The 27,691-nt window shown below is 34.2% G+C and overlaps 1 protein-coding gene across 4 annotated transcripts in view; it reads right to left on the reverse strand.

Annotated features, from left to right (window-relative positions):
- The window catches only part of LOC136031451 (lachesin-like), an 86,736-nt gene that overhangs the window by 12,521 nt on the left and 46,524 nt on the right, over positions 1-27,691 (reverse strand). For all 4 annotated transcript variants that reach the window (XM_065711052.1, XM_065711051.1, XM_065711050.1 and 1 more), the window contains 4 exons: positions 26,617-26,741; positions 22,728-22,935; positions 13,142-13,309; positions 4,141-4,266 (listed from right to left, as the gene is read on the reverse strand). In XM_065711052.1, the coding sequence (XP_065567124.1) occupies positions 4,141-4,266; positions 13,142-13,309; positions 22,728-22,935; positions 26,617-26,741 (627 nt within the window). The remainder of the gene's footprint in view (positions 1-4,140; positions 4,267-13,141; positions 13,310-22,727; positions 22,936-26,616; positions 26,742-27,691) is intronic.

Consider the following 27,691-nt stretch of genomic DNA (forward strand, 5'->3'; position numbering starts at 1 on the left):
ATAGAAGCAACTCAAAATAAACTGAAATTTTCCTATATGCGGTTCTTCAAAAACAAAAAAAAGTGAATTTTATAAAACATATTGGAAGCTACGACAAAAATAATAAAAAGTACGCAGGACAAAAATGTCTTGCGTGCATTAATGGGGTAATGTATTCCTTTACTATCTCCTTCGATGCCAGACAAAATATAATTTCGACATTTCCGAGGTATCTATGGTCGAACAGACATGCACCTCTCTACTTTTCTTTGAGAGAAAGCCATATTCTAGTATCAAACTCACACTAAGATAGCGTAGAAAGCTGAATGATTTGATTTTTGTATTTTTAGGCAATAACACTTCATACACAATTTGTCAAACTAGGCTATATAATCATATTCCAAAATCAAGTTTTATAAACGGAGAAACTTTCTAGCTTATGTTCTTTATAAAGGCTTACTTTCTCAAAATAAGGAGTTTTGACATTTTCTGAATTGCGTTTTTTTTAAGTGATTTGTTCTTCGATGCGAAATTTTTTTAAGATCATTTATACCTAGAGTCCGTAGAAAAATTTAAGTAACTGCTATATGACTTGACTGAACTTTTCGTTAAGAAGCAATGGTTCCAAGGCTATTTTAAAAAACGGTTTTTAACAAAGAGCTTTTATTGTAAGTGTTTTTTGTGTTATTTTTTATTATTTTCTTGGCTGATGATGGTCCTTAGATATAGGGCCGAAATATTCAAATAGTTTTTTTTCATTCACTGTGTAGGAAAAAAAAGTCCTCGTTATTCTCTCTTCTGTATTTGTGCTATATTACTATGTAGTTTGTTTATATACTTAGAAAAATCACCTTTTTCAGAAAGAGGAAAAAAGTACCTTTTTTCTTATAATAAGAGACTTATAAAAAGTGTCTTTTTTCCTCTCATACAGTTCACTTAAAAAGGTTAGAATTTTGTTGTTGTTTCTTCTTTGTTTCTTTTTTTCTTTTTCCTCTTTCTTATTTTTTTTAACACTGAGGACGACTTGGCGGAGGTCCTTGTCGAAATATTTGCTTGTTTTTCATGTTTTGCTACTGGCTGATAAAATCCTCGTTTTTCACCTATTTGATTTTTCTCTTTTCATTTATTATTTCCTTTCTTTGTTTTCATACGTCATGCATAGCCGGTATGGTCTCAGAACGTATTTAAAGTGGCACAAATTCAAGAAGACTCTGAGGGTAGGGCATGAAATATGTTTTTTCAATCTAGGGGGCAATTTTGTTGTTTTTTCGATGAAAAAGGGTATTTTTTTCAATAAAAATAAAAAAACTGTTTTTCCAAAATCTAGAGGCTGTAAGTGCCCCCCCCCCCCCCCCCAAATGGTAAAGCTTCTCTTTGAAATGTAATTAAATTTGATATTACAGTTGTCAGTCTACAAGGGGAATCCAACTTGAAGATCGCCTTATGAAATTTGCAATGTTCTTTGGCACAAGCTACAAAGTTTTAAACTTTTTACAAGGTAATTTCCACTTTCTGAATTTATGTTGTTTTCTGTGTCCCTAACTTAATTTTCTTGGGCAAGAAGTACTTTAATAAAAGAGTTTCACTTTTTTTTTAAATATAATATATGCATAACTAACTACAAATGATTCAAATACTGTACTATAAATAAAATACAGCACTCGATAAAATAAAGTAGGTGATTGTTCAGCTTCAAGGCTCCAGGCCTTTCCTATCATAGAGTTTAGTCTTAGATCTCGTCTACTACGTGTCAAACTTATAAGAAACAGCTATAAAATATCTAAAAAAAAAAAAAAATGCATTCCATAACACAGTAATATCAGACACTGATTGAAAGTCACGACAATAGCTAGTCATATCGATGATTCGTTACGATGCACTTACTACACAATTTATTTTTTAGTGAGAGTGGAATTCGGGGAAGTAGTGAGATAAACCTGAAATAAAAGTTAGTTTTAGAAAGATAGGTATTTACGGCTTTGAATCCACAAGGACAGTGGGAACACTGTTACCAGTAAGCACCCCCTCTCCTCTCCTAAGGATCCATCCCTGTTAGTCATTCGCAATTTATTGTAACTGAGTCTCTTTTTGTTCCCCCATAATTTTTGATCCCACTACTGAAACGAGTAACTCATTTGACCCCTCATTACCAAAAATATCATTTCCTTAAATCCTACAATTCGGGACAAAAGGCCATAAAGTGAAGTAGATCCTTACCAGTTTCTCCACACAAGGGGAAAAAGGAAGGAGAATCCATGACCCTTACCCTCCCAAAACGTTTCTTTTATTCTCCAAATGGTAGAAAACTGGAGTTAACATATGAAACCCAAAGAGATTGCAGGGCAAAACCATGAATATATTGATTTTGAAAGGTTAGTAGCATGAAGGCTGTCTTTTGACTTACATGCCTTTTTGTCATTAATTTTCTCTGCGAAAAAATAGCTTAAAAAATCAACCTGTTCTTTGGTATAAGCTGCAAGGTTTTTTACTGTTCACAAGAAAATTTTCAACATTACAGAGTTTTCTGCGGCTATAACTTGAATTTAGTTTACTTCTGAAATCCGTGGGCGTTTCGCAAAAAGGGCCTAAATCCACTTTTTCCTGATGCTGAGTTAAGCATGTTGTTTGAAATAGCTCGGAGAGATTGGTTTATTCAAAATGAGCTTATCTTTAATCCTTACCAAGTTACAAATTGTTCCAAAAGGGTGTAAAAAAGGGCGCAAGTCTTCTATCTTCTAAGTTACAAACAATTCAGCAATTTCGGTATTTCCAGCGAATTCCAATCGAAACGTTAACTAGGAGCCGGTCTTTAAAGTTCCAAGTTTCTTAAACTGTAATTTGTGATAAAGATTTTTCATTGTGCATTTTTACTTTCATTTTGCTCTCCTGTAAAATTAGGAAAAGTGGACATATGCCCTTTTTGCCTGCGTTACTAATTACAAGTAATTCAAGTATCTGTATTTTAGATAGAAAATGGCACTCAACAAACGAAATAAGCCATGTTCAACTTTAGGGTTCCCGGTCTGTCAAATTTGAAAATTTAATGTCGGGTCTCTTCTACTCTGAGAGAAATAAGAATAGCGTTATGGAGACCGATGGTTTTCCAAATACTTTTTTTTTAAATCCACATCGTGTCTGCTGGATATATAACGAGCACATAAAAGATTGTCCCAGGAATAAGCTAAGTCAATCCAGTGGTAACTTAATATTAGTGATTCCATTTGTTTATTAGAAGTCCGAAAACTGGATCGTTGTCAATATAAGAAGAAGAGAAACCAATTACACAAACGAGTCTGAAACAAAACTCTGTTAAATTAAGAACACGAATTTGGGCCTGTTTTCTTGATCAACTAAATGCTTCCTTTTTGGGAAAAGGCCTTTGCCTTCGCAATTAGGTTTTACAAGAACTATAATACTTTAAAAAGATCCATAAATTATTTAACTTCACAAACAAAGTGCAAAGGTATCTAAAAAGTTGGGAAACAGTTTCCTGGAAACATAAGATCGTCTTTGAGAAATTAAAAAAAAAAAAAACTTTGTCATCTAGCGTTTCCAAAAAAGTCTTAATCCAAATTATTCAAATTTATGTAAAAATATTATTTTACATTTTTACTTGTTTTCATTTTTGCTTAAATTTGGCTTGAAGACAAAAGAATAAATCCTGCTTATTAGAGACGGAAAATACGTTTATAGATACCTGTAAACTCGCGCAGGTATGTGTACTAGCAAGACCCAACCCGTTTTATAATTAATATAATAAATGTTCAAAGCAAAGAAAATCTGTGCGGTTCCAGAAAAATTCATGCTTGATCCAACTTGGAGCCGACATTCCCCCCCCCCCCCCGAAAACATCCCCCAAGAAATCTCCTCATAGAAAATACCTCACCCCGCGGAAAGTATCCCATGTACAATGCCTTTGAACCCCCTCCCCCGCCCCTGGGAAAAATACTCCCGCAAAATATCCCCCCATAGAAAATTCTATCACACGCAAAATTGAGCATCCCTTTTCCGATGGGGGGAGATTTTTCAGGGGGGAAACGTGTTATCAGTGATACAAATAGTTTGAAATGTCTACTAAATCTATTTTAGGGCCCTAAGTTTCCTCTCTTGTCAGCTTTCCCCTCTTTTGGTAGCAAACTTGAAAGCGGTAAAAGAACTCACATTCAACGTCAAGAAGTACTCTTTTGCTTACGATGGGTGGTACACCATTACTTGCTATGCAAAAATATGCTCCCGTATCTGTTCGACTTACTTTCGGCAATATGAGCTCCTCACCCTGGAAAGTTTCTGGAAAAAAAAATTTGTAATCATTATTTCCTAGAATATCGGTGCTACTTGGTTTAGTTGCGGGGGGTCACCCAGTCTCTATCACCAGGTGAACATCTTAAAGCGTTACGTTTGTGTTAAGAATGGTGTAAATCCACTATACCAAGCCTCTTAGCGTCATGCACATTGCAGCTTGTTCTACAACTGACACACTTCCATGGCGAACGGCACATGCAGTCTGGTGTACATTATTTTTGAAAGTGAAAGACTCCTTGTTTGATTTACACTTATAATAGTACCTAAGAGACGTAGTTTTCCTGTCTAGCAGATTCCAAACAGATGTAAACTTACTAATAATTTGAATAAGCATTTATTTCAGTGACTGAAAAAAAAACCAATTTATAAGGTAGGGCAAATCTTTGTTAATATAAATAGTTACAATAAAAATACAGCTCCAATTTTAATTATGTAAAAAACAGTTTTTTTTCAAATGAAAGTAAGTAGTAAAACTTAAAACAGAGAGAAAATATTTCATATGTGGGGGGAGGGGGCTGCACCTTCTCGATCCTCGCTCTTTACGCTAAAGTATGAAAAGTTCTTGAAAAATATTTCTCATTCAAACCCAACAGCACTTTTGTTTGAGCAGTCCTTCTTAATGAATTGTTTCAAAAAATTTAATTTTAGCATAAAGAGAAAGAATTGAGGAAGGGGAAGCCCCCTCACAAACGGAATAAGTTTTGTTCTTTTTTTACATTGCTCCTTTTTTCCCCATAGATAACTCCCTTCGAAAACTTTTGAACCACGGAAAATTCTCCCACCAGAAAATTAAGCCTCCAAAAAACAGTATATTTAAAAATAATAAATAGTACATGTGAACAATGGGTAATTTACAAGAAATACAGCTCCTTCCGCAAGGGAGGGGGGTATATCATCTTCAAAGGCAAAGTTACCGGACCTTTCAACTATGTGGAATCAACTGAGTATCTCAAAATTTTTATTAGATGTCTTATGGGGAAAGGAGTGTTTGAGAGGGGCTACTGTCCCTCTAGTATTTTTTGTCAATTTAAAAGGGTACTAGAAGTTTTGGTTGCCGTTTGAAAAAACCCGCTCCAATCCTTTAGGACCATTGGATTGATGCGATCAGCCATGGAAAAAAATAAACACGCTTCCATGATTTTTCCTCTGGTAAAAAAATAAAATACAAATTTCCATTCTTTGCTTTTTTCTACTTTTAAATTTTATTCTTTTGATTCTCTACCTTTTGTCTAAGTTAAAAGATCTATCTTCGAAGCTTAACTATTTAGAAATCATATTTTCCATCGAATTCCTAAGAAAATTTCCAAATCTCTCATAAATGTTTGTGAAATATTACCAAAAATTCAGATTTCAAAACAGATACTAAATTCTTTTCTATTTTCTAAAAAATCTCGATATTGACATTTATTATATAAGAAGAAGTGTATTCTTCTATATCCAAACACGACCCGAACACTAGGAAATAAAAGCTTACACTATTAACGATTTTACGCATGTTCCTTAACTAAAGCAAACATTACAAAAAAACAAAACAAAAACAATGTAGATACAGAGTTTGAGAATCCTCTGTACACACATAACTTATTTCAGAAGCTCCTTGATTAAACATTGACCTTAGAACTAATAACCCACAACTTATCTGATCACAACTTATCTTCAATAGTGATCACTTATCTAATAGTGATCACAAATTATCTGCAAATGCTATACAGCACCATACACATTTATTATCAATGAGATATAGCTCTGCAACTGTGACCCACGGTTACAGTTGCTGTGACACTCCATGTAACCATGACACCAGAGGTCTAGCTTAGGTTCTTCGTTCAGTATTAGTTAAACCAGAGCATCAGTTAACTCAGTTAGTAAAAGACAGTGCTGTCTTTCTCTCTAGTGATAAGGCTGCTGTGTTTGGTTCCAAAATTGTGTTTAAAATATAACCCAAATAATTAAAACATACCACAAAAGTATAGGACAGCAGTATCTCTTTTTCCCTTTGCTTCTGTAAACACAGAGATCTTAAAATAAAATAAAAAAATACAACCCTTTTATAGTTATTCTTCAATAATTGGAACAAAAAGTAAAACTTTGGTATAAAGAGTAAGGTATTGAAGATATTCAATAGCTTCACCCTCAATAAGTAATAATCTTTGTTCGTTTTAAGTTTTGATATTGCTTATTACTTTATCTTCTATATTATCTTCTGTATAGATGGGTTATACTCTTACAAGAAACTTATTCTTGGGCACTTTCCAGAACGAAATATTCCCAAAAACTAGATGGAAAACCTAAGAACCAATTAGAGTTTAAAAAACCGAATATTTCACGTGGGGAGGGAAAGGAGGGGGCAAGTATAACCCCATAATTAAAGCATAACGCAAAAGTATAGGACAGCAGTATCTCTTTTTCCCTTTGCTTCTGTAAACACAGAGATCTTAAAGTAAAAAAAATACAACCCTTTTATAGTTATTCTTCAATAATTGGAACAAAAAGTAAAACTTTGGTATAAAGAGTAAGGTATTGAAGAGGGGGCTTCACCCTCAATAAGTAATAATCTTTGTTCGTTTTAAGTTTTGATATTGCTTATTACTTTATCTTCTATATTATCTTCTGTATAGATGGGTTATACTCTTACAAGAAACTTATTCTTGGGCACTTTCCAGAACGAAATATTCCCAAAAACTAGATGGAAAACCTAAGAACCAATTAGAGTTTAAAAAACAGAATATTTCAAGTGGGGAGGGAAAGGAGGGGGCAAGTATAACCCCATAATTAAAGCATAACGCAAAAGTATAGGACAGCAGTATCTCTTTTCCCCTTTACTTCTGCAAACACAGAGACCTTAAAGCAAAAAAAAGTTCTACAACACCACTCGTATTCTCAAGCTCCATTAAATTGTCCAGATCAGTACGTTAAAACTACTTGTCCAATTTCTTTGAAAGCTTTTACATATGCGGTAGCCTCTTCACCAAAACTCTTTCCAGGCAATAAAAGAACTCTATAAACGATTCCAAAGAGAGGCTAAACGTATTTTCACATGAATTAGAGGTGCTGGTATATAACATTGAGAATAGAAGGTAGAGTACTGGATATCCATTTGAGCAAACAGAAACATTTTGTTTTCTTTTGATAAAATAATATTGAATTCACTAAAGCTATTCACAAGTAATTTACACTGAATTCAAAGTTAGGTCCTAAAAAAGAATTAATAAAAAGGAAAACAACAATGAGGTGCGAAGCGAATATTTTGGACTATAAGTAATATTATAGTCCAAAATTAAAGTTCACAAGCAAGAGATACTGGTAATGCATAAGAGTCCATCGAAGAAAATGGAAGTTTTAGAATCATGCATAAAGAATTCTCCTGTCTAGAAAACTTAATTAAACAGTTCGTGATAACGAACTGTTTGATAGTGACCATACAGTAACTTAATAATAACCAAAACTCTAAAAAACAGAGTTTCGATAATAATAGATACATCACAAGAATCGGATTCTTATGCTAATTTTAAATATACAAGTTTCATTAAACATAGTCGTACCTATCAAAAGTTACGAGCCTGAGAAAATTTGCCTTATTTTGGAAAATTGGGGGAAACCCCCTAAACATCATATTATCTTACCGAAAATAACACCATCACATTCAGTGTATCAGTGAACCATATTGTAGAAGTTTCAAGCTCCTATCTACAAAAATGTGGAATTTCGTATGTTTTGCCACAAGACCGATCACGGGTGCGTGTTTATTTTATTTATTCATTTTTTTATTTCCTACGGGTGATCGGTATCAAACCAGTGCTTCTAGAATTTTGAGAAAGGCCTCATTTTAACGGAAATTGAAAGTTCTGGTGCCCTTTTTAAGTGACCAAAAATAGAAGGGTACCTAGGCTCCCTCCCACGCTCATTTTTTCCCAAAGTCACCGGATAAAAATTTTGAGATATCTATTTTGTTCAACCTAGTCGAAATACCTAATAGCTATGTCTTTGGGGTTGACTTACTCCCTCACAGTCACCGGGGGAGGGGCTGCAAGTTACAAACTTTGACCATCGTTTACATATAGTAATGGTTATTAGGAAGTGTACAGACGTTTTTAGGATGACTTTTTTCTTTTTGGGGGGAGGGATTCGAGGGGCGGGGGTTAAGCGGGATGATCTTTCCATGGAGAATTTGGTGGAAGAGAATCTTCATGAAGGGAGTGCAGGATTTTCTAGCATTCTTTAAGAAAAAACAATGAAAACTAAATATGAAAAAGTTTTTTCAACTGGATGTAAGGAGCAACTTTAAAATTAAAACGAACAGAAATTATTACAAATATGAGGAGATTCCTCTCCTCCTAAATACCTCGATCTTTATGCTAAAGCATTTTTTTGTAATTTCAACTATTTATTCTACAACCCTTTTGATTCAGGGGTCTTGCGATAAAATTTAAGCTTTAGTGTGAGCAAGGTATTGACGAGGGGGCGAACTCTCTCATATACGTAATAAAAATATACGAATACAGAAGCTCGTTATGCAAGTTATTTCGTAAGTTGCGTATATTTATTACTAACAAAAACGTTCATAAAAAACTAAGTTCTAGCTGCCTTTTTAAGAAACCAAAATATTTAAGGGCAGCTAGACCTCCTCCCCCACCCCTTATCTCTTAAAATGTCCTATCAAAACTATGAAAAAGCCATTAAGCCAAAACAAAATTAATGTTCAAATTTTATTTTTATTTTTTATGTGCGGAGAGCAAAAATCAAAACATGCATTAATTCAAAAACGGTCAGAAATTAAATAAAAAAATAAGTTTTTTCAACTGAAAGTAAGAAGCGATATTAAAACTTAAAATGATCAAAAATTACTCTGTATATGAACGGGACTGTTCCCTCCTCAACGCCCCGCTCTTTACGCTAAAGTTTTTTTTATTGTTATGATAAGTAGAGTTGTGAGAAAGGGTCAAACTTTAGCGTAAAGAGCGAGGCGTTGAGGAGGGAACAGCCCCTTTCATATACAGATTAATTTCTGTTCGTTTTAAGTTTTAATGTCGCTCCTTACTTTCAGTTGAAAAAACTTGTTTTTTATTAATAGTAATTTAAGGGCAATACAATTTCAACTCTTTTTTCAACGCTTTTCCTAAGTGTAAAAGCCACTACCGTTACAAAATCCGACAAACTAAATTAAAAAGTACTGGAAATCCTGAGGAAAATTGTAGCAGTCTTTTAATTTAGAGTGAGGCACAGTTTAATAAAAACCAAAAATAGTCAAATCAGAAGGAAAACCTAAGAACCAATTAGAAGTTAAAAAACACAATGTTTCACGTGGGGAGGGAAAGGAGGAGGCAAAATCCTCTGCTGACTCACTTGGCCGTATTAATCTATTGTCTTGTTGGTTTTCTCAAAAATTTTCAATTATTAGAATGTTTTATAGTTGTTCAAGGAAACGAAGAGCGTGATGCTGAATATTAAATCCCCCCTTGGATTTAGTTAGATAAATGTCAATATTGCTTGGATTTAGTGTATTTTTTTTCAGATTTCACTTACATTTTCACACATCTGTCTTCCAAAACAGTCATCTATGAAGTGAAACAAATCGACGAAAAGCTTCGTTTCCATATTTTACTTTTTAATTATTTTTATTCTAGTCAGATAAATAAATAAACAAATTTTTGAATAAGGAAAAGTAGTCTTTTAATATCTGTAAAAAGAGTCAGGCAAAAATCATAATTTCGCTCTTACGAAAAACTTATTCATGGGCACTTTCCAGAACAAAGTATCCCCAAATGCACTCTTTTTATTCCAGAAACAAGATTCAGGAACATAGTATTTCATTGGGTTAAACCACGACAATTTTTCGTAAGCCCATTTTAATATTTATTGAGGAAGTAAAATTTATGTAGATAAAATAAACCCACCTTCTAAAAACCTTAATATTTTTTTGGCGTGAAATTTTTAACTATAAGCCAGTAAAATGAACGAAAGTTTAATTCCACTTGAATGCCTAAAATGTCAACCAGTAAAAAGAAAGAGGCTTTGGCATTTCTGAATTTTTACGTAAGATTTGTGTAAAATTGTGGGTAAAAGATTGTGTTTCTCTGGGGCCTGTTTGGTTTAGGAGAGGTTAAGGCAGCTTTAAGACGAAGAAGAAAAAAGTCTCGGGTTAAATTCAGCTGTAAATTCTTGTATCTCTTTAGACAAAATAAAACAACAGGTTTTTTCAACCAAAAGTAATGAACAATATAAAAACTTAAACGAAGAGAGATTATTACTTATTGAGGGTGTAGCCCCCTCCTCAATACCTTACTCTTTACACCAATGTTTTACTTTTTGTTCCAATTATTGAAGAATAACTATTAGAATAATAAGCTTTTTTATAAGTCCTAAGCAAAACTTTTGCGTAAAGAGCGTGGTATTGGGGGGGGGGACAACATCCTCATATACGTAATAATTTCTGTTTGTTTTAAGTTTGAATATTTCTCCTTACTTTCCATTGAAACAAATTATTTATTCTTTGATCGTTTTTTAAATAATGCTGGGAAATCCGACTCCCGCTCCATGGAAAATTTTCTTCACCCACGAATTTTTCTTAACGAAAAGATCTTTTCATATAATTCCCAACCAGAGAAACGCCACCCACAAACATATATGTATATTTCCCAATAACCAATGCGATATGCAAACAATGGGCAACGTTCAAAGCTTATAGCCCTTCCTCAGGGACTGTTGGGGGTGAAGTCATCTTCAAGGACATAATTATAAGATCTTCCGACTATTTTGAACAAAATGGCCAAACTCAAAATCTTGATCCGGTAACTTTGGGGAAAAAGGGGCGTGGGAGGGGCCAAGTCGCCTGTCAATATTTTTTGTCACTTAAAAAGGGAACTAGAACTTTCGATTTCAGATCAAATGAGGATCGCTGGTTTGATACGATCACCTCTGGGAAAAAGCAATAAACAAATAATAACGTCCCCGTGATTATTCTTCTGGAAAAAAAATGCAAAATTTTACATTTCTGAAATAGAAGCTTGAAAACACTTCTATAAAAAGGTTCTCTGATATGTTAAATTTAACCGTGTGATTTTCGTTAAGATCACTTGATGTCTAGGACGGTTTTCCTCCTTTTTCGAAAATTGGGCAAATTTTCTCAGGCTCTTTATTTTTGATGGGTGAAAATAAATATGATCAATTTTATTTATTTTAAATAAACATGAAAATTCGATTGTTTTGAGGTAGCTATTGTTATCTAATTTCTGCTTCACTGAGTTTCAGTTACTTTTAAATAGCGTCGCTCCATATTTACAGTTCATTACCACGAAGTGTTTGATAGAAATTCCCTTCAAACTGGAATGATGTAGTACTCAGCATGAAAAATTCAAAAATCATAAAATACTACTTATAGTAGCTCAACCTCTGCAAAATCCGACCCAACTAATGAACCAATACAAAATGAAACCAAGCAAAAATAAAAATAAAATAAAAAAATCAAACCACGCAGAATTCCACGCAAAAGCATTCAAAAGTTAATCACGGTTAAACCAGAAGATAAGCTTTCAAGGGCATGCTGATAACCAATGAAAAGGAAAACTTGACAAATACTTGATTAAATCCTTAGATTGCTCCAAGCGGCAATTTAATTTAATTAAGGTAATAAAAATACAGAATTGACTAAATAAAATGAAAAAACTTGGATTGAATACAATATAATACAAATAGTAGATATAAATATAGATATAAATACAGATCTGTATATAAATACAGATAAATGTAGATATAAGTACAAATATAGATATAACAGAATAGTATTCACAACAAATTATAGTGGAATTATTTTTCTAAATGCCAACAGCAAAACAAGAAATAGGGCCGAGCAGATTTTTGGGAAAATACTTCAGAAAATTCTGTGCTGAATTAAGACAAATGATAGTCAAAAATTACCTTGGGCACACTATGAAATCTGACGCAAGGAATGTATGTCAATACGATATGTAAACAATAGGCAAAGTTCAAAGCTCATATCCCTTCCTTGGGGACTGTGGGGGGTCAAGCTATCCTCAAGGACGTAGTTACAAGATCTTTCGACAATGCTGAACAAAATGGCAAGATCAAAATTATGATCGGGTGACTTTGGGGGGAAAAGTGGCGTAGGAGGGGGCTAGTTGCCCTTCAATATTTTTGGTCACTTGGAAAGGGCAGTAGTGGTTCGATACGATTACCCCTGGGAAAAACAAACAAATAAACACGCCCCCCGTTATCACTCTTGTATATAGGAGATTGAAACCACCTCTACAGAAAGGTTCTCTGATATGTTAAATCTGTCTCTGTGATTTTCAATAAGATCACCTGATGTTTTGGAGGTGTTTCCCTCCTGTTTAAATAACCGGGCAAATTTTCTCAGGTTCGTTACTTTTGATGTGTTTGATCTGTTTGATGTGACAATAAACATGATGAATTTTATAAATTTTGAATAAACATCAATATTTCATTGTTTTGAGGCAGCTATTGTCATAAAAACTCTGTTTCATAGAGTTTCAGTTAGTATTAGGTAGCAACGATCCTTACTTACAGTTCGTTACCACGAACTGTTTGATAGAAATTCCCTTCAAACTGAAATCATGTAACGCTCAGCATGAATACTTCAAAAATCACAAAATACTACTCCTAACAGCTCAACCTCTCCAAAATCTGCCCTAACCAATGAACCAATGCAAGACGGAACCAAGCAAAAAAATAAATAAATAAATCAAACCACGCAGAATCCCACAGAAGAAGTGACCCTGAAAGTCGGACAACCCACAGCATGAGAGCCTTGATAGCGGGTAAGGATGGTATTGTCGGTGAAGTGCAAAATGAAATAAAAGTAATAAAACAAAGTAATAAAAACCTGTGTCAAGAGATCTTCGCTGATGAATTAATGCTTTTCCATCTTCTCTCCTCCATGCTACTTTTGGTAGGGGTCGGCCTTCTCCTTGGCATACAAGACTCACCCGGGTTCCTTCTCTGGCAGTAACTTGAGACGGAGAACTACCATTGTCAGATATTGTTGGCGGTACTAAAATTAATTTTCTGAACTTTAAATTCTTAACAGGTTGAATTAATTTTTTCTGGTACTTCTTACAATTAAACTCTGTTTATACATCAATTACTTTCAATTCAATTAAATTACTCAGTTACTTTCAATTACTGCCAAACAAAAAAAGAACAAGCCTTGCATCAAAATTGAAAGATTCCACACTTGACTTCATTATAATAGTAATGTTAATAATAACAATAGCAATAATAATAATAATAGCATATTCATAATATCAGTTTACTTAGACACTCTATTCATACAAAATGGAGAGAAAACTATAGGATCTTTTGAAAACGAATTAGAATTTAGTAGTACAGCTCTATTAACCTTATATCTAAGAAACGGTCCAACAAAATATTGAAGTTATTTGGTCTGTTAAATTCTTCTAAATCAGTTCAAAAGAGAAAAGATATAATTTCTTTAAAAAATCTAAAAAATTAGGATGAAGTAGCATAAAATAAGATTCTTTTTGCAACCTTAACCATATCTGACTATTAATATTGTATGTATGTTTGTTACACATTTCTTTTTGTTGGAATAAATCTTAAATCTTAATTCAACGGAGCCAAGAAACTTGAAACTTTTTGAAATTTCAACATGACCTTCATTGATGCTCACCATTCCAAAAAGAATAAAACGTGTAAAGTTAAGCAAGAAAATAAAACTTAACTTTCTGCCTCAATTTTATACTCTCTGGGCCAACAGATTCCATACTTTCTAAATGGGAGTTAGAAAGATATAACTCTTCTATAAGAAGCAAAAAAGGAAGAAGCATTAAATGCAGTAGATTTACCACTAGGTCACTTTTCAAGTGCCGACACATTCGGTGTACTCCCTTTATCAGTCCCTCGCTGGAATGAGGACAGTTGCTAAGTTTATGAGCCAATTTATTTTGCGCAAGTGGCAATTGAAACTTAGGGCAAGAGAAATTTTCTCCAGACAGAATAACCTCCGAGAAAAGTGAATGAGGTAATCGTAAAATTCGTTAAGATAGCTTAAGGATTTCAGATTCCTTTGCATTTCCTTATCACATGACCCGTGTTAATATCAATTGTTTTACAGCCTACTGCCAGTCTTGGAATTTGCATTATTTACAACACTACAAGCTGCTAGCCTGTATAATAACAACAAATTCTTCGGAGACAGTCAAGACTTCATAAGTTCTGAAACATTCACTTATCTTCAGGAAAGGTGGCTGTACCAAGGGGAGATAATAAGGGTAGATGTGGCGTATTGCTGCTATCTCTAGATTCCCCCTCCAGATTTAAAAAATGATTTTATTGGATTTCGATTCTAACTAACCTTTTTTATATTTTCATTGTGAAAATCGAAAAGGAACAAAGTTGCTCTGTTTTGAGTTCAAAAACATATTTGCCCCTCCTCCCTTAAATTTCTGTGAATTTGAAACCCTGGTGGAAAAATTTGTAGTCCTAAGTTTGTCTTAAGGCTACACCATAAAGCCAAAATGTCTGAACCCTCTCAATGCCCAATTTCTTCATGGGGTATGGCACTTACGATCAGGGCCGTCCCGCATGGAGGGAGGTGGGATATCCCCCCATTGTTTCAGCTAGTTGGCACAAAATTTGAGTCGGTAAAATAGCGGTGCAAAGCGCCAATTTTTAATAATTCAATGTTTTTCATTAGAATAAATGGGCGGATTGTAACGTAACGTAAAAATATGTAACGTAAAATAAATGAAAAACGATCAGTCTCAGTCGTTAAAAGCAAAACATGAAGTAGTTTTAATAGCCAAATAATTTACCCAAGTCATTCGGCAGAAATGATCAGTCAGTCGTTGAAATCTTAACCCCCTCCCACAAAAATTTTTGCTAGCTAAGCTTTTGCCTGTAATCATCTTAAACTTATCTTCAGAAGCGGGAAGGTAAGGCTGTAAATTCTTAGGATGTCTGAAGCTAGTATCTTGAAGCCAAAATGTTTGAAGCCATCATTCTTTCATAAAACATGGAATATTCAATCATCTTACACTTACGGCATTAAAACTTAAAACGAACAGAAATTACTCCGTGTATGAAAGGGGATGTTCCTTACGCTAAAGTTATTTACTGTTTAATAAAATAGAATTGAGAAAAAGAGTAAAGTAAGAGAAAGAGTGGGACGCTGAGGGAGGAATAACCCCTTTCATACACGGAGTAATTTCTGTTCGTTTTAAGTTTTAATGTCGCTCCTTACTTTCAGTTAAAAAAACTTGTTTTTTTTATTTAATCTTCAACAGAAGTGGTGATAACAAAAATGATCCTTAAGATGTCTAAAGCCAGTAACTTGCAGCATCTATCATCCAGATAAGCTAGGACGATGAAATATGGCAGGTGTATCAGAGACCAGACCACAGTAAATTAGAATAGTCATTTCCCTGATTCGACCATCTGGGGGGGGGAGCGGGGGAAGATTAATTCGGAAAAATTGGGAAAAAATGAGGTATTTTTAACTTACGAACGATTGACCGGATCTTAATGAAATTTGATATTTAGAAGGATATCGTGTCTCATAGCTCTTATTTTAAATCCAGACCGGATCCGGTTACCTTGGGGGAGTTGGAAGGGGAAACCTAAAATCTTGGAAAACGCTTAAAGTGGAGGAATCGGGATGAAACTTTGGTGGAAAAAATAATAACAAAGTCCTAGATACGTGACTGACATAACCGGACCGGATCCACTCTCTTTGAGGGAGTTGTGGGGGGGGGGTAATTCGGAAAACTTAGAAAAAATGAGGTATTTGTAACTTACGAACGGGTGATCAGATCTTAATGAAATTTGATATTTAGAAGGATCTTGTGCTTCAGAGCTCTTATTTTAAATCCCGACCAGATCTAGTGACATTAGAAGGAGTTGGAGGGGGAAACCGGAAACCTTGGAAAACGTGAAAATTGAGGTATCTTTATCTTACGAATGGGTGGTTGGATCTTAATGAAACTTGATATATAGAAAGATCTTCAGTTTCAGATGCTCCATTTTCAATTTGAATCGGATCCGGGGACATAGGGGGTTGGAGGCATGAAACAGAAATCTTGGCAACAGGAAATCTTGGAAAACGCTTAGAGTGGAGAGATCGGGATGGAACTTGATGGGAAGAATAAGCAAAAGTTCTAGTTACGTGATTGACATAATTAGAACGGGTCCACCCTCTTTGGGAGAGTGTGGGGGATTTCCAGTGCTTTGGTGAGTTCGGTGTTCTGGACATGCTAGGAAGATGAAAATTGGTAGGCGTGTCAGGGACCTGCACAAATTGACTTGATAACAGTCTATCTGGAGGACAGGAGGGAGAGGAAAAATTGAAAAAATGAGGTATTTTTGACTTACGAAAAAGTTATCGGATCTTAATGAAATTTGATACTTAGAAAGACCTCTTGTCTCAGAGTTCTTATTTTAAAACCCGACCACATACGGTGATATTGGATGATTTGGATGGGGAAATGGGAAATCGTGGAAAACACTTAGAGTGGAGAGATCGGGATGAAACTTAGTGGGAAGAATTAGTACAAGAATAGATTTCAATGATAAGTAGTCCCCTGGGAGAATTCGCTCATGGATCCTTTGCTTTTGAGACAGAAAGCCGACGTTGAGGCGCACATAACGATGTTTAAGGTGTCGAAGTGTCTTAATACAGGACATGCCAATGAAAATCACTAACCTCTTTTCATGTCGAAAGTAAAACAGTTCAAAATAGGGATGATACCTTTTTATTGACAGTGAATAGATATAAAATTATTTAACTGGATATTTCGAACATATATACAGTGTTCATCGTCAGCAGTATAATGGTATACTGTTATACTGCTGATGATGAACACTGTATATGTGTTCGGAATATCCAGTTCAATAATTTTATATCTATTCACTGTCAATAAAAAGGTATCATCCCTATTTTGTACTGTTTTACTTTCGTCATGGAAAGGCAGTGTGGTCTTCGAAGTTATCTCTTTTCATTTGTTGTCACATAGATTACCGATTTGCACAAGATTGACATACCATTTTATTTTTTGTCTCAGCACTTTAAAGGTTTAGTTAATTTTTTTGCACTTTAAAGGTTTAATTAATCTATTGGATCAATTGTATTACCAGATAAGTTATTTCAATTGTTGGCGAATGTATTTATGTAAGCTAAATTATAAAACTAAAACATATTTTGGAAATAGAAGACATTTTAGCCTCGATAATTCTTGGTTTAGTTTTCTTGTTATTTTTTCTTCTTCTGAAACCGGCTTTACGACCTTTTTAGATTAGTAATGGGGCTCGAAACACAAATATAGCGTGCCAAAAAGTGATATCCAACCGTGATCGATATTCGCATGTTAGTTTATTTCTGCCCGAAAAGACAAAAAAAATTTCAGGGTTTCTTTTCTTGTGCCAAGCCTCTGAACTCTGATTTTAGATCTAATATTACGAGCCGGAACTTTTTGCTTAATGTTTAGCTAGAGTGGTCTAGTATGTGAAAAAAAGTAGGAAAACTTGAAGTGAAAATTTTCTATTTTTATAATTGAAAGATTCGCTTAGATCTATAAAGATATTAAATTAAAAAAAAACAAGTTTTTTTTAACTGAAAGTAAGGAGCGAAATAAAAAATTAAAACGAACAGTATTTCGTATACGAAAGGGACTATCCCCTCATCAACGCCCCGCTTTTTTCGCTAAGGTTTTTTATTGTTTTAAAAAGTAGAGTTGTGCGAAAGATTCAAACTTCAGTGTAAAGTGTGGGGCGTTGAGGAGGGGACATTCCTTTCCACGTACGGAATAATTTATGTTTGCTATAAGTTTTAATGTCGCTCATTACTTTCAGATAAAAACATTTGTTTTTCTTATTTAATTTCTGAACGTTTTTGAATCAACGCAGGTGTTGATTTTAGACTACCATACATGAATAATTAAAACGAAATTTTCATATTAGCTTTTTTGGCTAAATGGCTTTCTCAAAGTTTTGATCAGACGACTTTGAGGTAAAGGGGCGGGGAAGGGGGCCTATTTACCCTCCAATTTTTTTGGTCAAACTGTTTGCGGTAACGAAATGTAGTAAGGAGCGACCCGGCTCAATAGTAACCGAAACTCTAAAAAACGGAATTTTTTTATAATAATAGTGACATCAAAAGAATTGCATTTAATGCTGATTTTAAATATTTAAGTTTCATCAAGTTTACCTATATACCAATCAAGTTTACCCGACTTACCTATCAAAAGTTACGAGCCTGAAAAATTTGCCTTACTTTAGAAAATAGGGGAAAATAACCCTTAAAAGTCATAGAATCTTAACGAAAACCACACCATCAGATTTAGCGTATCAGAGAACCCTATAGTAGAAGTTTCAGGCTTCTATCTACAAATATGTGGAATTTTGTATTTTTTGCCACAAGACAGATCACGGATGCGTGTTTGTTTGTTTTTTTTTTCCAGGGTGATCTTATCGACCCAGTGGTCCTAGAATGTTGCAAGAGGGCTCATTCTAACAGAAATTAAAAGTTCTAGTTCCCTTTTTAAGTGACCAAAAAAATTGGAGGGCACCTAGGCCCCTTCCCACGCTCATTTTTCTCTCGAAGTCACCGGATAAACATTCTGAGATAGCCATTTTATTCAGCATATTCAAAAACATAGAGGGCTTATTCTAACCGAAATTAAAAGTTCTTGTGCCCTTTTTAAGTGACCGAAAAATTGGAGGGCATCTAGGCCCCCTCCCACGCTCATTTTTTCCCAAAGTCACCGGATCAAAGCTATGAGATAGCCATTTTATGCAGCATAGTCAAAAAACCTAATAACTATGTCTTTGGGGACGACTTACTCCCCAACAGTCCCCGTGGGAGGGGCTGCAAGTTACAAACTTTGACCTGTGTTTACATATTTTAATGCTTATTGGGAAGTGTTCAGAGGCTTTCAGGGGGATTTTTCTGGTTGTGGGGGGGGGGAAGGAATTGAGGGGAGGGGGTTAAGTGGGGGGAATTTTCCGTGGAGGAATTTTTTATGGTAGAAGAAAATTTCCATGAAGGGGGACAATGAATTAATTGTTTTTTCAAACAATGAAAAAAAAATATGAAAAAGTTTTTTCAACTGAAAGTAAGGCACAGCATTAAAACTTAAGACGAACAGAAATTATTACACATATGAGGGGTTCACCTCCTCCTAATACTTTGCTCTTTACGCTAAAGTAATTTTATTAATTTCAACTATTTATTGAATGGTCTTTGTGATTCAGGGGTCATTCTTAAGGTATTGGGACGAAATTTAAGCTCTAATGTAAAGAGCAAGGTATTGACGAGGGGGTGAACCCCCTCAAATACATGATAAAAACAGACTAATATAGAAGTTCGTTACGTAAGTTAATTTGTAAGTTACGTATATTTATTACTAATAAAAACGTTCGTAAAAAAATTAAAAGTTCTAGTTGCCTTTTTAAATAACCAAAAAATTGGAGGGTAACTAGGCCTACTCCACCGCTTTTTTTTCTCAAAGCCGTCCGATCAAAAGTATGAGAAAGCCATTTAGCCAACAAAATAAATTAATATGCAAATTTCGTTTTAATTATTCATATGTGGAGAGTCAAAATCAAAACGTGCATTGATTCAAAAACGTTCAGAAATTAAATAAAAAAAAGATTTTTTTTTAACTGAAAGTGAGGAGCGACATTAAAATTTAAAACGAACAGAAATTAATCCGTATATGAAAGGGGCTGTTCCCTCCTCAACGCCCCGCTCTTTACGATAAAGTTTTTTACTGTTTTAAAAAGTAGAATTGAGAGAAAGAGTCAAACTTTAGCGTTAGGAGCGGGGCGTTGAGGAAGGAACGGCCCCTTTCATATACAGATTAATTTCTTTTCGTTTTAAGTTTTAATGTCGCTCCTTACTGTCAGTTAAAGAAACTTGTTTTTTTTATTTAATTACTTAAAAAGGCCACTAGAACTTTTAACCTTATACACGAGCGTTTTTTTTAGTAATAAACATACGTAACTTACAAATTAACTTACGTAATGAACTTCTATATTCGTATATTTTTATTATTTATATGCAGGGGGAGGGGTCGTCCCTTCGTCAATACCTTGCTCTTTACACTAAAGCTCGAATTGTGTTCCAATTCTGTAAGAATGACCCCTGAACCACAAAGATCGTTTAATTAGAATAAAAGATCTTTTGAAATTACTAAAAATAATTTAGCGTAAAGAACGAGGTATTGAGGAAAGGAAGAACCCCCTCATATACGTAATGATTTCTGTTTGTTTTAAATTTAAATGTTGCTCCTTATTTTCAGTTGAAAAAACTTGTTTTTTCTTATATTTAAATTTCGAACGCTTTTGAACTAATGAAGATTTGATTTTGGCTCACTGTACATGAAATATTAAAACAAAATTTTTATATTAATTTTACTTTTTTTTGGCTAAATTGCTTTCTCAAATTTTGATCAAAAAATTTTGAAAAAAAGAGAGGAGGGGGCCTAGTTGCCCTCCAACTTTTGTTTACTTAAAAAGACCGTTCACTTTTAATTTTACTTCTAACGTTTTTATTAGTAATAAATATTCGAAACTTATAAATTACCTTATGAAACAAACTTCTATATTCGTATATTTTATTATGTATATGATGGGGTTCACCCTATCGTCAATACCTCGCCCCTTACACTAAGGTTCGAATTTTGCTTCAATTCTTTAAGAATGACCACTGAACCACAAAGGCCGTTTAATTAGAATAAATAGCTCTTTTGAAACTCCCAAAAATACTTTAGCGTAAAGAGCGGGGTATTGAAAAGGTGCATTGAAAGGTGCTTCCTTCATACATGTAATAATTTTTGTTCATTTTAAGTTCTAATGTTGCTTCCTACTTTAATTTCTCATTGTTGTTTTAAATAATGCTGGAAAAATCCAGCGCCCCCTCGATGGAAATTCTATTCCCACATGATAAATTACTCCTAGGAAAGATCCTCTCACTTAATCCCCGACATCCTCCTCCACCACCAGAAAAAAACTGAAAACCTCATTATACTTCGTCAATAACCAATACTATATGTAAACAATGGGCAAAGTTCATAACTTGCTGCCCTTTCCCCGGGGAATGTGGGAGATTAAGTCGTCCTCAAAGACATAATTATTTGGGTTTGGAATATGCTCAACAGAATGGCTATCTCAAAATGTTGATCCGGTGACACTGGGAAAAAACGAGCGTGGGAAGGGGCCTCTTTACCCTCTAATGTTTTCGATCACTTAAAAAGGACAACAGAAATTTTATTTTGCGTTACAATGAGCCCTCTCGCAACATTCTAGGACCATTGGGTTGATTTAATCACCCCTGAAAAGGAAAAACAAAAAAAAACAAATAATCACGCATCCGTTATCTTTCTTCTGGCAAAAAGTGAAAAATTCCACATTTTTGCAGATTGGTGCTTGAAACCTCTACAGTAGGGTTCTCTGATACGCTGAATGTGATGGTGTAATTTTCATTAGATTACATGACTTTAAGGGGTACTTCCCCGTCTTTTCCAAAAATTAGGCAAATTTTCTCAGGCTCGTAACTTTTTATTGGTAAGATTAAATTTGATGGAACTTATATATTTAAAATCAGCATAAAAATTCAATTCTTCTAATGTATGTACTGGGATCAAAATTCTGTTTTTTAGAGTTCCGGTTACTATTGAGCCGGGTCGCACCTTACGACAGTTGGTTGCCATGAACTGCTTGATTCATATTAGTGATTGAAATAGTAAATTAAGACGTCCGTCGTACTAATTGCTACTGTTCCCACAGATAGAACTTCCTCTCCATTGTTAGTTGTCTATGCAATAGTTTGCTAAGTTTGTTGTTTTACCCACTAATGACATAACTACTTCGCACCCTTAATCTGTCTGAGGCCAACGTGTTGTACTCATCGTCTTTTACCCTAGCTTAGATCCTTGACGGTGGGGAGTAACTTATAGGGCGTGTATGAAACCATGCCAGATATATAAGCTGATCTAAAGCCATGATTTCTCCCTACCGAGGTCCCACTCTATTTGACCCCATTTAAAGGGCATCCAAGTGTATAAATATTTTAGAGTGTTTAGAGTATTAGAGTGTTTAGTGTTAGACCCAAGCTGGAGCTTGGGTCCCTGGTTGAACCAAACACACACAGAAATTTTTATTGAATTTCAAATATCGAAAGCAGCACCGGGGAAATGCTTGTTTATTAGATAAATAACATTAGAAAGTACGAGGGAAGTCTTAAGAATCCATGAGTGACATGGCTTCAACGACTTTCCTCGTGTGTATGTCCCAGGATTCAATCATATCTTCTGGTGACATGTCCAAGGTATTAAAAACATTCTGATATTGCCATTAACTCCACATATACCGTATGTATCCTGGAGACGTATACACAAAATGACGTGTATACGTTTTATAATATATCCATGTATATACAAATAGTTAATACTTACCAACAACATCTAAGTGTCCAACTTGTGATATCATTGGTTCGGCATTTACTTGACACATGTATCTTCCTGCGTCTTCGGATTGTGTATTCTTGACGTGAAGCCGCCAACTTCTATGATGGTCATAAGACACTGAATATCTAGTTATTCGAGATAGCACATTTTTATGAATAGCTATTATCATGTTACGGTCTAAGTGGACCCAAGCAACCTATCAAATAAGAAAAAAACTCGTTAAGAGATATATATATATATATATATATATATATATATATATATATATATATATATATATATATATATATATATATATATATATATATATATATATGTATATATATATATATATATATATATATATATATATATATATATATATATATATATATATATATATATATATATATATGGTATAATATGTGATGTAGCTTTGGGGCTGTGAGCAGTCCCCGGAGTTTTTAGGCAAAGTGTGAAACCAGAATTGGAGCCATTCGGTTTAACAATTTTCCTCAAAAATAAACTAAACCCCGCACAATAACCGCTTCAATCCTTACACAGAGAATTAGTAACTTTCCAGAACAACAAAGCCTTATTGACGTGACTTGAAAAATACAGCAAAAATGAGTTTTCTGGAACAGTTTAAAGTGTGAATAATTATCCAAATTAGAAACACAATAGCGATAGTTTTATAAAAAAAAAAAACTGCACTATTTTTTTCGTAAGGTCTGACCTACATATATTTATTATTTTTGCGATCTAAAGTTTTTTTTTGCAGGTCATTGGCTAAACTTTGCGCGTAAAGAACAAAGTACTGAGGGGGTTAGCCCTTCTCTCATATGATGTAATTTATAATTGTTTGTGACTTAAATATCGAACTTTACTTTCATTTGTAAAAAAAACTTGTTTTTGTTTATCTAATAAATAGATATGATCGTGTTTGGTCAGCAGCCTCCTTTGCAATCAAATTCATTGAACATTCTCCGTCATGAGTCAACCCATTGCAATTTCATCGGACTCTCCCGGTAAGGCAAATCTCATTTGAATTACCCTTACTCCTAGGATGAATGATAGATGATCTATCAACATATGAAATGAAATCATTTTGTAGAGTTATGAAAAAAAAATAGTGCCAGCTTAGCCTCTTACTCAAACTATCTGTCCTGGCGTCACTCCAATTAGCCATGACTCTCAAGTGTTTCATCACTTTCACATAGTTGATTTTAGTTCAAAAATCAACGAAATACGATAATTATACCGCAGATACGATTTATTTTCCAGTGAAAAAAAAAATGATGATCATCCTCCAGGTCAATCCACAATGAGAATGTTTAAATTTCTAAATCACAAATATTTACTGTTCACTAATTGTATTGAGCCTAAGGTAAGAAAGTATTGATTAGTTAGGTCGTGCTTTATTTTCCGCTTTATCTGATTAAAAAATTTTTAAACTCATGAATAGTTTCCGAAAACCAGCCGCGTCTCGAATGCAAATGACTCGGGACATTGTTCCAAAACAATAACTCAGGATTCATTACTTGAATGAACTGGTACCTGAGTAGGATCAAAAACAATGATTCTGGATCAAGAATTAGAAGCTGGTTGGCACCTTTTGTAGATGTAAGGCTTCGTTTTCCCTAGAGTTTTCATATTCGACTACTTTTTCCTTAATGTACTTTCTGAAAAATATTTACCAACAGTTTTCAGAAATTCTATTTAAAGCAGAAAGACTAACAACTGTTAAAAAGTTTACTACGTTGTTATTTTTAGCTTTATTAACAGCTTAAGCCTATTCATCTACTACTATTACTACTGCCATTTTGGACTACTCACTGCAGTTACAAGCCGCATGAGACCAACAAAGATACAAACGTTGCTCCTCCATCCCAATCTATTCAAAGCTTTCCTGTTTACACCATCCAGAGGTCTAATTTTCCTTAAATGTTTACTTACGATTTAATCCCGCTATATTTGGGGGCGACCCCCTTAGGTCTGGCCCTACAAGGGCCAGATCATCCCGACAAGGACGATCTTCGGCAATCTCTCATCCTTCATCCACAGAGTATGTCTTAGCCATCATAACCCTTCTCTCATTATAGCCATCAAAAGCTGAATTGAAGCGCATTTTCTGCACATGTATTCATTAATTACTGGTGACATATTGTATATTGCTGAATTAGAAAACATTTTTTTCTAGCATTATATATTTTTTTTCTGAAAATTTTAAGTAAATCTAAATAAAATTACTTAACCATCTTAGGTTCATTTCATACCTGAAATCGCAATTTCTAAGTTTTTCTTTTGTTTTCTTCAAAATTAAGAAGTTTTTGGTGTAGTACAAAATTTCACAGTGTGATAATAAATAAGGAAGAATAACTAGTGAAATTTGACAATTCTTTTCGTCTATTTAAATTCAAAGTTCTAATTCTGTTAATTTTCCAAAAACAAGTATGGCTTCAAAGGAAATTTAAACCTTCTTAAGCTGTTTGGTGCTAAGAGTATCTAGCTGATATTTTGCTAATTGTTTTCTTTTTGTATTTTTTTTTGCCACCCATTACTAACAAGCTCTCTGTAACTGCATGAGAAGACCCCTTTCATTAAAAACAAGATTTTTGATTTCTCTTAATATTTTAAGGTGCACAAATCTTCAACTAAAAGTAACGAGCAACTTTAAAACTTAAAACTAACAGAAATTATTACGTGTATCAAGGGGATTGCCATCTCTTCAACACATTGTTCTTTACGTTAAAGTTTTTTAGTACTTTTAAAAAGCTTCCTGTTGCTCTAATTAAACGACCCTTGTGTTTCAGGAGCCGTCCTTAAAGAATTAAGACAAAATTCAAACTTAAGCGTCTCAACACCTTGCTCTTTACGCTTAAGTTTTTTAATAATTTTAAAAAAGCTTCCTATTGTTCTAGTTAAACAACCCTTGTGTTTCAATAATCGTTCTTAAAGAATTTTGATGAAATTCAAATTTTAACGTAAAGAGCAGGGTGTTGAGGAGGGGGCAACCCCCTTTATATGCGTGATAACTTCTGTTCATTTTAAGTTTTAGTGTTGCTCCTTACTTTAAGTTGAAAAAACTTTTTTTTAATTTAATTTTTTATCGTTTTTAAGTAATGCCAGGAAATCTGCCCCCACCCACATGGAATAATTCCCCACCCACAGAAATATCTCATAGACAATTCAATCCCGGTGAAAGTTTACCCCGGACAATTACCCTTAACAATTCCACGCGTAAAATTGAGACGGAAAATAGAAAGCAAGACATTTAAGAAGAATTTTGTGTAGGATTTCTGGCAAATTCCCCAAGTGTATAATTTTCCCTGACAAGATCACCCCCTGAAAACCTCCCTCCCACATAGAAAACTTCCCCGTGGAACAACCCCTAGCAAAAACTTCCCTTGGCGATATCAATAGCCTTGGCGATTTGACAAAATACAAGATAATCAATCAATCAATCAGTCAATCTATTTATTAAGAGAAAATAAAGAAAAATTACAAGGATTAGGCCCCACAAAGGCTCTTTGGCCTGTGATGGTGGGAGACTAAACATTACATCAATTAATATAGAAGAAAACCAACAAAAAACAAAACCATGACATATATGCTTAAGTAGCAAAATCAATTAATAAAGGATGTGGGAAAAAAATGAATGTAGAAAAAAGAAAAGAAACGAAAAACAACAAAAGCAAAATAATGATATATTTGCTTATGTACTAAAATCAATTAATAAAGAATATAGTAAAAAAAGAGAGAAAAAAAGACATACCAAAGCAAGTGGAATGTATAAATTGAAAAAAGAGAGAGAAGGGAAGAGGTACCTGCATTTTGGGTATTGGAAGTGGTCAGTCGGGAGGACATTGACAAATTCTTAAAAATAAAACCATGTTACCTTAAATGGCCCCAAGTCCTCTACTACACAATTGAGAACAGCCTCACGACCAAGTGCAACTGTAACATTTCGGATCGGCTCTAAAAAACTGGGCCTTGGAGCACCTCTCACTGATATCGCGACAGCTGAAAGTGAAAACAGAAATCAATAAACAGGAAATAAGAACAAATAAAAATTTTACTCTATTTTTTTGTTTTTTTTTTAATTTCTTTTTATTATTAGGAACCTTCCCGCTTAAGACCTTTGCAAGATTTGTAACAAACAACAACGATTGATTTTTGCAAGATCTTTGTTCCTAAGAAAAACAAAAATAGTGAAACTAGTCCAATAAAGAAGAAATGAATATTTAATTAAGGAAAAGGGTTCTCTTTAATATCCGTGAAAACAGTCAAGCAAAAAATCATAATTGCTTCCTAACGAAAAACTTGTTCTTGCACTCATTCCAGAACAAAATATCCGCAAGTGTATTCTTTTCATACCAAAAACAAGTGTAAAAGATATATCTTTGCAGCTTTTATAATTGAAATATGGAAATTTATTCCATTTTCCGAGCAGTTTCAGATACTATAGGTAAAGAGAAAAAAAGCATTACTTTCTGGAATTTCCGTAGTAAGAAGTGTGCTTTAATCTCACAGGTTTACACCTTGACACTTTTTTGCAAGTCAAGAAAATTCTTAAGGAAATACAATTTCTGTAGAGAGAAATTTAGAAACTGGAATAGAAAATCCATGGGCACCGGCAAGAGGGGGAGGAAGCAGGGGGTTGGGCATGACCCCCTGTAAATTTGGGATTATGAAGTAGTTATAAGGAAACCAAAGAAAAGACAGCAGAGTAGGAAAAACAATGGGGAAAATGTGCCCATCGTTGGCTGCCTGCCAACAGATTTTGATCTTTTTTTATCCATAGAATTTTATGAAGGAATCATTCTTTTAATTAACAATATTTTGCAGAATGATACCTTTCTTGCAACAGCCGAGATCGAACCTCAGCCCCGAAACTTTCTAGACACGGCTGTTTCCACCCTGCTACTATAAGATAAAAATTCTCTCCGACAGCGAATCGAACCCTGGTCTCT

Source organism: Artemia franciscana, chromosome 9 (assembly GCF_032884065.1).
Source record: "Artemia franciscana chromosome 9, ASM3288406v1, whole genome shotgun sequence".
NCBI lineage: Eukaryota > Metazoa > Arthropoda > Branchiopoda > Anostraca > Artemiidae > Artemia > Artemia franciscana.